Source organism: Pelodiscus sinensis, chromosome 2 (assembly GCF_052426305.1).
Source record: "Pelodiscus sinensis isolate ZL-2025 chromosome 2, ASM5242630v1, whole genome shotgun sequence".
Lineage (NCBI taxonomy): Eukaryota > Metazoa > Chordata > Testudines > Trionychidae > Pelodiscus > Pelodiscus sinensis.
The window spans coordinates 88,216,407-88,228,693 of NC_143053.1; the positions used below are offsets into that span (position 1 = coordinate 88,216,407).

At 39.3% G+C, this 12,287-nt stretch overlaps 1 protein-coding gene across 13 annotated transcripts in view; it reads right to left on the reverse strand.

Moving 5' to 3' along the window:
• PIEZO2 (piezo type mechanosensitive ion channel component 2) overlaps positions 1-12,287 on the reverse strand; it is a 422,273-nt gene that overhangs the window by 333,520 nt on the left and 76,466 nt on the right. For all 13 annotated transcript variants that reach the window (XM_089776309.1, XM_089776310.1, XM_075920988.2 and 10 more), the window contains exon 2: positions 9,477-9,572. In XM_089776309.1, the coding sequence (XP_089632435.1) occupies positions 9,477-9,572 (96 nt within the window). The remainder of the gene's footprint in view (positions 1-9,476; positions 9,573-12,287) is intronic.

Genomic DNA, 12,287 nt, shown 5'->3' on the forward strand with positions numbered 1-12,287 from the left:
CTCTCCCACCCCTGCTCACGTGCTCACTTTCATTGCAAGGTCCAAACGGGGAGGCTGAAAGCTACAGGTGCATGAGGATGAGAGGGGCACAGGGTTGTATAAGGACATGGTAGGAGTGCAGCAGTGTATGGAGGGGAATAGGGTGCAAGAATATGGTGGCTCTGGGAGGTGAAAAGGATGGGTGGGAAAGAGCTGTAAGGGGTATAGGATTGGAATGGGATGGGGGATGGCTGCAGTGAGGAGTATGTGGGGGCAGGAAAGGGATGGGAGGTGGGATGGGAAGGGTGCAATGACAGGAGGATATGGAGAGTTGTGGTATGGAGAGATGGGATTTAAGACATGGAGGGATTCAGGGAGGGGGATGGGTTTGGGAGGGATGCAGTGTGAGGGATGAGAACAAGAGGTGGGATGAAATGACAGAGGGATGAGAGGGGTTGGGATCAAAAGGGATGCAATGAGGGGTACTGTTGGCAGGAGGTAGGATGGGGAGGGATGCAGTGAGGGTTATGGCAGTGGAACAGGGGGAGGGGAGGAGATGCACAGGAGATGGGGATACACATACCTTGAATTCCTGAGTGTTAGCAATGGGGTGACAGACCACGTATAGCACATGTCGAGCCCCGCCACACGTGGCATGTGAGAAGAAGGCCACCATCAGGCAGCAGCAGGAGAGGCAAGCTTCACTGCCACCACACAACCCCTCAACAGCCTCCTGATGCGTGCTCGAGTGGTTCTCCTCCGCTCCCCAGACCTAGCCAATGGGAGCTGAGCCTCCAGCCAGGCAGGAATATAGCATTCAGATAACCCACCCACTCACACCACCACCACCACAAGCAGCCCTGATAGCTAGAAGCCAGATCCAGCAGCTTGGCTACTACCCCCCAGGCTGCAGAGCAGCTTGCAGAGAACCTGCCAGCCCCACTGTGACTAAGCAGCAGAGAATCAATGGCCATGTCAGCAGTGCTAACCAGAGCCTTCAGGATTTCTTTTTGATCATGTGTTGTGGTCCAAAACTGGGCACCTGGTCACCCTACATCAGTCCTGTGGTGGCTGAACTCAGTACCTCTGCATAGAAATGCATGAACTCTTGCCCCTCCAACTAAACCATCAGCGCACTCAGCATAGAAACAGTAGCAAATCTGTAAACCTCTAAATTCAACCTCTATGGTTGAATTCATCATCTAAGGATGTTAAGAGGCAGGTCACTGACTAATTGTGTAGTCAATACAATTTGTGTTGACTACATGATTAGTTGATAAGGGAAGGTGCTCTGTCCCAGCTCATGCCGGTCCAGGAGCTACCCCTTGTGTTCTCTACAGCACGGGTGAAAGACAGGATGGGGGACAGAAAGGGCTCATAGAATCCTCCCAGATATGTATTGAAATGATCATCACAGATGCTTTGATACATTTCAGAATATATTTGCAGCCTAATTAATCCATATGTAGTGTCTTCTGTCCTTCTTCCAACACAGCGGGGCTAAAAATATTATTGAATATTTGAGGTTTGTGCATGGTTTATAAATATTCATATTTAAAATGGATAATTCTTATTACATTAGCTCCTCAGCCAAACAAAATATAAAAATACCTGGTAGATATTTATTTTGAGCCAGATTCTGCTAGTCTTCTCTCACACTGAGTATTATCTTATTCCAAAAGTAGCTCACTTCATTTTGTTACCCACCATGACTAAAGACAGCTGAATCTGATCCATGACTTTTCTAAAGTGAAGTATATTACCTGGTTAAGAAGACTTCTTATTCACAATTAGCATAATATAAATTGGCAACTGGATTAAGAAGCCTCTGGTAAACCTAACAGAATGCAACCTCACGTCTGTTACGGAAAACTTGTTATTTAGTACTGATAAATGAATAATTTCTCCTATCCAAGTCAAGTACATTTAAAATAAAAGACATAACCTGGATTATTCTAATCTTTCCTGACAGAAATAAGATCATCATTAAAACAGTTATAAACGCATTACTCTCTTGATCCTCAAAATCAGGGCAACAGAATTAGTTTGCAACAGGTCTATTAAACTGTTACTAATTATTTGTCATAAGAGAGCTACTGTAGGTATTAAACCAGTCACTAGTCAGACACTGTTTGTATAAGGAAAATTATTACCTAAAGGCTGTGTGTTTTTAGAATTATTGTAAAATTATAGTTGCATCAAGATTAGCTGCTGTTGCAAGGATTGATAACATAAACAATTTTTAACCACCTCCATTATAAAAAGGAAATAATTGATTATCTGCATTGATATATCCTTGTGATCATTTTTAGAGAGAATTCTGCACTTTGTGCTTATATTAATATCATAATAGTCAGTGATTGATTTCAAGACCTATAAATATTTGGTTAAACAAATAATTAGCCAAGATGAACAAACAATGAACCGAAAGAATTTTAAATGCATAGATTATTTGTGATTATGTTCTCTATTATTCAACCAACTACATGAATGGTTGAACAGCATATCTGCAAATACCATGTTCAACTCATTTTTTCAGTCAATTGAATATCTTTATTTTTTTGCTTTAGATGGAGATGATGTGGCATGTTAGAGATGGCTGAGATCTCAGATCAAAGGGCAAGAACATAACTCAGAGAAAAAGAATTGTGCACATTATAACAGGAGATAAGATTTTATATTGAGTTATTTTAGCAATAGTATTTTTAGAAGATAAACATTACAGAGCGAAGAGGAAAAAGGGATTTCACATGCAATACGATATTTTACTCTCCATGAAAACCTACTAGCTTGTCGTAGGCCTCCTTGGAAATGGGAAGAAAAGATCAACAAAGGAAAATAAACTAGGTAGAAAACCAAGGAAATAGTAGAAGAGCCAAAGGAACGAGAAAAATGGATGGGAAGAGGAATGGGCATGGTGATTGAAGAGTGTATGTAGTAGGTGGATGAGTGGAATGGGTCAGAGAGAGACAGAGACAGAAAATGTGAAAAAATGGACAAAAAATATAAAAGTAAAAATTAGATGGAGGGGAAAAGAGAAAAATTTAAAAACCTTTTGTTTTAAATTTGAAACAAAAATGAAAGAAAAGACTTTAGTGAAAAATTAATTAGTGTGAACACATTAAAAATAGGAGCAAAGACTCAGATATTGTACAGACTAAAAAATGAAATTCAGAAAGAGAAAAAAGAAACAAAACAGCTAGGGAAACAGAGAGAGAGGTTTATTTTTTCTATTTTAAAGAAAGTTTGCTTTATTGTATATTTTGATTCTCTGAGGTAATGGTGGTATGGGTGATTCTAGTTAAATAACTATACATTTTCCCCTTCTATGTTCTGAGAAGACACACACGATAGAGAAAGATATCCAAACATACTTTCAAAGTCAGTAGGCTAAGGTATTTAACCTTCCACATTCCACACATTTCAAGCAATCTTCTTCAGACTGTCTATTCTAATACAGTAAGTTGGGATTTTAAATTCTTTGACTCTTTATACAAAATTCACCAAGACATCACACTGTAGCCAGAGTATGAGCAGTGTAGTACACCATGATATAAAATCTTATGAGACCATCTAAAATGTTTTAAAAAACACTCCCTGACTGAAAAAAATGCTCTATTGACAATGACACTTACTTGATTGTATACCCATGAAACCACTTCAAAATGTGTTTTAAATTTAAAAACACAAATAAAATGAGAGGATGGAGATGACAGTCAATAAATTTCACACTTGGTTGTTAAAAAATGTCTACGTTTAAGTTGTCAATCATTCTTGCTGGAACGAAAAGGGCAGAAAAAACAAACAAACAAAAAAACACATAAAATAAACACAGTAACCGGATATTAGCTAGGAAACTGCACCCGTATTCCCCATCTAGGTTTGCTCCTTCCGCCTCATGTGTCACCTTCAGTGCTTTTAAGAGAAACTTTAATCCACATCTGGGCATTTACTAATGTTTCATTTGCTCACTGTCCTTGTAATTTTCCATAATAAAAAAGATTGACAGTTTTAGTTAGATTGGGATTTCCTAACATGCTGAGGATTTGCTTTTTATTATTTTATTTTATTTTTCAATTCTGTATTTGCTGGCTGCACTGGACATTTAAGCATCCAAGCATAAACTAATCCCACCCATTGGGCCCCTGCCAAAGCACTGTATTCATGTCACTGAGATTTTGGAGTGGGGGGGGAGGAGTACTCACAGATTAAAACTTTGAGAGGGGGAAAATTAGAGACCTATATTAGAAATATATGAATTAATGAATGTTATAGAGAGGGAAAGTTGAATGTTCCTCTTAATTCTGTAATACATGATGATATTGGATTCAAAACTAAGAAATGATAGTTTGGGAATTAAGTTACTGAAGTGAGTCTTGGGAGTCCTGAGTTCAAATCCTGCCACATACTCCCTAGACGTGTATTATTTTTGGCCAAGCCAATAAGGGTACATCTAGACTACAGGCTTTTTTTGATAGAGACTTTGTCAACAGATACTGTTGACAAAGCCTCTGTCGAAAAATAGTATCTAGGCTACAGCCAGTTCTGTAGACAAAGCAAGCTGCTTTTTCGACAGAGAGTCTAGAAGCTCTCTTTTGAAAAAGCAGTGTGGGGATGCAATAGCGCCTTTTTTCGACTTAACTGTCGAAAAAAAGGCGTTATTCCTCGTAGAATGAGGTTTACCGCTGTCGACAAAACTGCCGCATTCGCAGGTGTAATTTTGTTAACAAAACCCTGTAGTTTAGACACACCCTTAGGGTGGGATAATCATAAGCACTCGGCTTTGGCCTAACTACTCCCATTGAAGTGAACAAAAGACTACACACCTTTGAAAATTCCACCTTATTCTTGGGATGCCTCAGTGCTCCCTTGGTAAAACAGATTTAATAATACTTCTTTTCTTTCATTGTTTGAACATCTTGTCTATTTTGACTGCAAACATTGCTCCTTATTATCTGTATGTACTGTGCCTAGCGCAGTGGGGCCCCATTCTTTGCTGGATTCTTCAGGGATACTACTGTACTCAAAATAATTATAAATTAAAAGGCAACATTTACTGTAAAATTGATTAATTGAAAAGATTCTCTCACCTACGTGTAACCAACATGCAGAAATCAATGTGGCATGATATTATTTTGGATCACTTATACTGACAAGGACAAAACATAGTGTAAGTCGTAATGAATTAACCCATTCGGGTGAGGACATTTTACATAGTGCAAGACTAAATTTGACTCCCTTCTCCTCCAATAGAACTTGATGGGGGGCGTAATCTCTTTTCCCCATAAAATATTGTGTATGTAGGTTCTCAAATACTACCTTACTAGAATAGAGGCCATACAAATAAATAAATAAACTCCAAATATCTCTTATAATAATTTCTCTTTTTTCCACCCAATCTTCTAAATAGTTTTGTGCATTAAAACTCTTAGTGTGGCCTAGGACAGAACAGTACTTTAATTTGATAAAAACAATCATTTGGAGTTACATGATTTTTCCATGTATCATAAATAAAACAAAAATATTACAAGTTCCTGAAAAGTTTCCATTTCTCATCTCTTTTCCCCAGTAATGAGAGAAAAGGAGGAATCCCCTGAGGATAGGAGGCTGCACTCAGAAATTTAAACATCTCAATTAATTCAAGAAAGAAGATTGCCTGATGCCACTGATGGGGTGAGAGCAAAGGAGGGTAAATGGAGTAAATGCCAACTTAATTTGCATATACAAGACACTGAAATTGTGTGTGTGGGGGGGGGGGGGGAGTAGTATTGTTATTCATCATCAAAATATTCCTACGTAAGTTATTGCTGGTTAATGTGCGGGGTGTATGCATTTGGTGAGAACATGTTACTCAACCCAATTACTATAATCTAAAAAGGTAAGAGGCAGGGGTCTTTCAAACTGGCAGTTGACTAGCATGACTCTCCTTCCTTCTAGGTTCTCTATTACTCGGTGGTCAGGAAAGCAAACATAACAGGAAAATACCGAATCAGATGTCAAGTGTTTTCCAGAAACACATTTTTTTTTAAACTTCTACTTACTATATTTTCTAGAAATGTGTGTCTGTCTATCCATTAGTCCATGTGTTCAAGAATTCCTCCTAAAAAGAAAGAGCTAGGACCACCAAATTTGATATGCAGCTTCCTCTTATCACTACTTGAAGTAAAGCCAGGGTTTGGTTGTGCCAGGAATTCAATTTTCTCTCATAAAATGGAAAAAACAACAAATGGTCTGGAAGCACTATATAGACTAACGAAACATGTAGATGGTATCATGAGCTTTCGTGGGCACAGCCCACTTCTTCAGATGACTGGAGTTTCATCTGAAGAAGTGGGCTGTGCCCACGAAAGCTCATGATACCATCTACATGTTTCGTTAGTCTATATAGTGCTACCAGACCATTTGTTGTTTTTTCCAGTACAGACTAACTCGGCTACCCCCTGAAGCCATAAAATGGAAAGGGAGGGGTCTAGCAGGAGGTATAGTCATACTGTAGAATGACTGCAGGGGGCAGCAAAAGATCAGATGTGGGGACCAGGACAGCTATAACTCCCTTAGGCCAGCAGGGGGCAGTAGTGGATAAAGAGACAGTTATCTACTACATATTTCAGAGTTTTGTCTTTTTGCGTGTCTGTGTGTTTGTCTGTCCCCCCACCTGGAGGACATGCACCCCTTCCCTGGCCATGCCTGCTGCAGCTACAGTAGCCTTGGACAGGTGCTTCTCACCTGGCCCCAAGCTGTTGCAGTGAAAAAGGGCTGGGTTTGTCCTCTCTTCCTGGGGCAGCCTGCATACTGAACCCCTTGTCCTCAGCCCCAGTTCACAATAATGATTTAAAGAAAGAAAGAAAAACAAAACTTATTTAAATTAAGGACCCGAGCAATGCTGGGTAAATCTTCTAGTTTATATTATATACACATATGCACAAAAACACATACAAAATAATAAATAAATATAAATACAATTTTGTATGCAACATGACTCTAGAGTCTATATCCCTCTATATAAATATGAGACACTAGTCATGTCACATAGAATAATTGCCAGAGAAAAGCTATTCTGGGAGAAGGTTGAGACTCCTGCTGCTTAAGGAGAGTCACAGTGACCCCATCCCAAAATGTACCAGGCAGAGGTTACGAGGAGAGTATAAACTGAACCAGACTGTTGGACTAAGTAACTGCTGAAAATGGAAAGGGGGAGCTACAAATGCCACTTGGGAGACTCCACTGGATTGACTGATGAGGTAACAGACGCCTCACAGAAATGTTTCAGAGCCTTTATGCGGATGTGATGCTACTGAGTCAGATACAATTTCCATAGGTGCCTAGTAAACTGACGTTTTTATGTCTGAAGTCTAGATTCCCTGGTTCATTTATTAGAGATGTGTATTCAATAAAATGGTGTTATTTCCCATTAACTATCAGAATGGTGCAGTGTTGTTAGAACTGCTATAGGGAAGCATACTGCATGCACACAGTACCCACAGTAGTCAAAATAAATCCAATATTTGAGGTTATATTTTCAGCCTACACTGTCAACCTCAAAAGGGTGCCATAGAATACCTAGAATACCTCTTTTTCATTCTTGTCCATGTGGAAGAAGCTTACGTTTATCATTTCACCCCATCACTGGCCTGAGTAAAATATAAAATGTTTCTAGAGAAACACTAGGGCTACGTCTACATTGGCATGATCTTGCGCAAATACTCTTTAACGGAAGAGTTCTTGCGTTAAAGTATTTGTGCAAGAGAGCGTCTACACTGACATGTGCCTTTGCGCAAGAGATGTGCTTTTGCGTGAGAGCATCCATGCCAATGTAGATGCTCTCTTGCGCAAGAAAGCACCGATGGCCATTTTAGCCATTGGGCTTTCTTGAGCAAGAAATTCATGTTGCCTGTCTACGCTGGCCTCTAGCGCAAGAACAGTTGCGCAAGAGGGCTTATTCCTGAGTGGGATCATCATAGTTCTTGCGCAAGAATTACTGATCTCATACATTAGAACATCAGTGTTCTTGCGCAAGAATTCGCGGCCAATGTAGACAGGCAGCTGTTTTTGCGCAAAATCATGCCAATGTAGACACAGCCTATTTATCTATCTTTAGAGATTTGTGAATTTGTCTGTGTCTCTATCTGCGAGTGTGTTTGTTCAACAAGTCCTCCTAAATGGTAAGAGCTAGAACCACGAAATCTGGCATGCAGCTTCCTCTTGCAAGGTCAGAATTTGTTTGTACCAGGACAACTGGAAGAGCCGGAAAAGGGAATGGTCAATAACATGGAAGGGAGGGATTGTTCCGTGGGATATGATACTGAGTGTGGCCACTGGGGACAGTCATATCACCGAGACAATTCCTGACAAAGCTGGGGACCTGCCATCTTGCCTGTTAGCACACTGGTAAGTAGCTTCACTGCCCCAAACCCTTTTCTCCTGTCCCAGGCCTTGGCAACAGCATTTGGGGGGAAATGAGGAGTGTGGTGGGAGAGAAAAGACCCCTGGTAGGATGCTGGAGGGCGAGAAAAGGCCCCTAGCTGCCAAGGTGAGGTCTGGGGTGAAGGAGAAAAGGCCTGTGTTGGATAGGACTCCTGCCTCCTCACCCCTTAACCCTCACTCTTGCACACACTCCCCACACCCAACCGTCTATACTGCCCCCGCCATGACATCCTGATGCCTGCACCCCATGCTGCCAGCTCCCTGCCCTGAAGGACCCAGGCAATGCTGGGTAAGTCTTCTAGTTGTAAATTAGGTTATCTGGAAGTATGATAATAGCTTTAATTCAAGTGTCTGATTCAAGCCACGTGATGGTGATTTCTAAACTGCAGGGACTAGTTGAGAAGTTATCTCCCACTCAACCAGTCCCCACAAGCTACTGAGTGACAATATGTACCTCCCATAAAACTCAAAAAGGAAATATTACCTTGCCACAGCAAATTTTCTTTGACTGTTCAATGATCCTGAAGTTACAATACTGTTGCCCAGCAACTTCTGGGAACTGACTTTTACAGATGAACCCATTTATTGTTACCACATGGGAATAACAAATATCCTAAATCTGAAACTGCTTCTGTTTTTTCATCTCTGGAATCCTATTTTTCCCATTTTAATATTAAAGAGTGATTGTTATATGACATGCGGATGATTTTATCCATGATGCATTTAATTACTCAACAGCTGTAGAACTGAAAAAAAAAACCTTTACAAGGTTATGGCAATAGGGAAATCAGTGTTTTGCCAATGTCTGCATAGGTGTCTAAAATATACACCGTATGAAGGAAACTCCATAGCTGAATTTAATTAGATCAGTTACTAGGGAATACTCGCTCCAAGCAAGATTCAGCAAGTTTACATTACATATGACAAAACCAGTTCACTTACTGGAGAAAAAAGTTAAAACCAATGAGAGAATACTGAAGAATTACCTGTAAGACCCCACCCTATATCACCGACAAGATTTTTGTACATATTACATTATATACCTTTAAAAAAAAAATCAGAGAAACTCTTACCTTGCATTGTTGTTTTTGTGGGTTCTGAAAATAGAGGAATGAGCAAGAGGTAGATGAGGTAGACAAAAGAGAGCCCATTGTAACGGAACACACATGCTGCAATGGGAAAAAAAAAAAGAACATGATCATTAATCTGGCCAGTCCATCTGGAATATGCAAGCTTAAATATAAATTGCATTTGCTGTGAGTTGCATATTAGACTAATGCTTATAAGCTACTACACTATTTTTGGGGAAAAATAGTATCATTCACTGTATATGTGCTACAGAATCATTAAAAGTTTAATTTAAGGAAGAAATATAGTGGTTCAAAATATGTCTACAGTATTATATATTTCATTTTAGAGGAAGGCTATGGTTAAGGCAAAAGACAAAAAAGTCAGAAGACCTGGATTCTTCTTCCAGCTGCACCACAGAGTTCCTGTTTGACCTTTCATGAGAGTCACTTGATGTCTGTGTGCCTCATTTTCCTCATCTAAAAAAATGTTGATAATGCTACCTATCTTACAGAGTACAAGAATACTTAAATTATTAATCTCTGAGCTCACCAGACAGAAGGCACTATATTACTTTTAGTAATAATAATAATAATAATAATAGTAATAATAATAATAATAATGTATTCATGAGGAAGACACGTCAAATAATGTTATAAATTTAAAAAACAACAAATAGTCTTTAAGATGCTACTAGACTATTAGTCTGTAACAGGAAAAACTTAAAAAACAATAAACTCGGCTACCCATCTGAAGTTATTAATTTAGTGCACCTAGTGAAATTAAAATCCTTTTCTCCATTTTCCCCTCTTTTTGATTATGCAGAATCTAATACTCATATTTTATTATTAACCACACAAAATTCTGGAATCAAAATGTAATAGCTAGCATTTATCCTTTAAAAAGCACTCTGTTCACTCCAGAACTCTTAAGACCTAAGGTAAACTCCAGATGGTAAAACTGAACAAAAGATCCTGTAGTGGGAAAATTGTGAACCTCCACGTAAGATCTCCACACCAGTGATATTTTAAAATTTCACGCTGATGTCATTAATACCTAGTATTTTCTAAAGGAAGCAAACAGTTTGTTAACTTCTTTCTGTGTTTCTTTTATCACATGTTCAGCATTTCTGCACTTCCACTCAATTTGATACTTCAGGAGTTATTTCTTTAAGAAGCAACATCATTAAAAACAGTGTTTGTGACTTCACAGTTATACTTGAATTGAAGCATAGTCTATATGTACATGAACTCCTTTATTTAAAAAAAACATATCAGGACGTGATCCAACTGCATAGAATTATAGAACTGGAATGAATCTTTATAGGTCATTAAGTCCGGTCCGATGCACTCATAGAAGGACCAAGTACTACCTAGACCATCCTTGAAAAGTGCTTGTTTCACTCACCTGCATTTAAAAAAATCTCTAATGATCAAGATTCTACCTCTACAACCTCCCGAGGAAATTTATCCCAGTGCTTAACTACCCTGACAGGAAGTTTTTCCTAATGTCCAAACTAAACTCCCTTTGCTGCAATTTAATCAACTGCTTCTACTCCTATTATCAGAGGTTATGGAGAGTAATGTTTTCCCTTCTAGGTACTTGAAAGCTATCATATGCCCCCTCTGAGTCTTCTCTTTTCCAGATAAAACAAATCCAATTCTCTCAATCCTCGCTCATGTGTCACGTTTTCTAGACCTTTAAATCATTTTTGTTACTCTTTGTTGGACTTTCTCCAATTTGTCCAATCTTTCCTGAAATGCCTGTGTGCCTACAACTGGATAGAATACTCCATTTGTGGCTAATCAACGTAGAGAAGAACAGAAGAATTAAGTCTCATGTCTTGCTTTCAACACTGCTGCTAATGAAACCTAAGATAGGTTTGCTTTTTTGAAACAGTGTCACAGTGTTGACTCATATTTAGTTTGTAGTTCACAGTGACCCCCCCCAATCCCTTTCTGCAATACTCCTTCCTAGACAGTCATTTCCTATTCTGTATGGCTACGTCTACACTGCAGGCTTCTTGCGCAAGAAGCTTTTGGGGAAAGAGATCTTTTGCAAAAACTTCTTGCGCAATTGCGTGTCCACACTGCAAAAGTGCATTGGAAAAGTGATGCGCTTTTGTGTAAGAGAGCGTCCACACTGCATGGACGCTCTCTCACAAGAAAGCTCTGATTTCCATTAACAGAATGGCCACCAGGACACCTGTGCTTCTTTCAATAGGCTGTTTTTGCACACACGAAAAACCTGCTGCCCATCCACACACACCTTTTTGAGCAATAAGTCTTGCGCAAAAAGGAGTTATTCCTTGTAGAAAGAGGAATACCTATACCACGATTACAGTGAATTGACAGAACAGAGGGGTTAATTTTCTTGCGCAAAAACGGGCTTGAGGTGTGGATGCTCCATGAGTTTTTGTGCACAAACAGCTGGTTTTGCGCAAAAACTCTGCAATATAGACATAGCCTGAGTGTGAAACAGATTGTTCCTTCCTACATGGAGTATTTTGCATTTTCCCTTATTGAATTTCATCCTATTTACCTCAAACCATTTCTTCAATTATCCAGATAATTTTGAATTCTGACCCTGTCCTCCAAAGCACTTGCAATCAGCTTGGTGGTATCCACAAATTGTAAGCGTACTCTCAATGATTTAGATAATGACATAGATGCAGAATATTGAAGATAACCAGACTTAGAACTGATTTCTGCAGATCCGCACTTGATATGTTGTTCCAGCATGACTGAACCATTAATAACCACTCTCTGGGAATGGGTATCCAACCAGTTATGCACCTACCTTATAATAGCCCCATC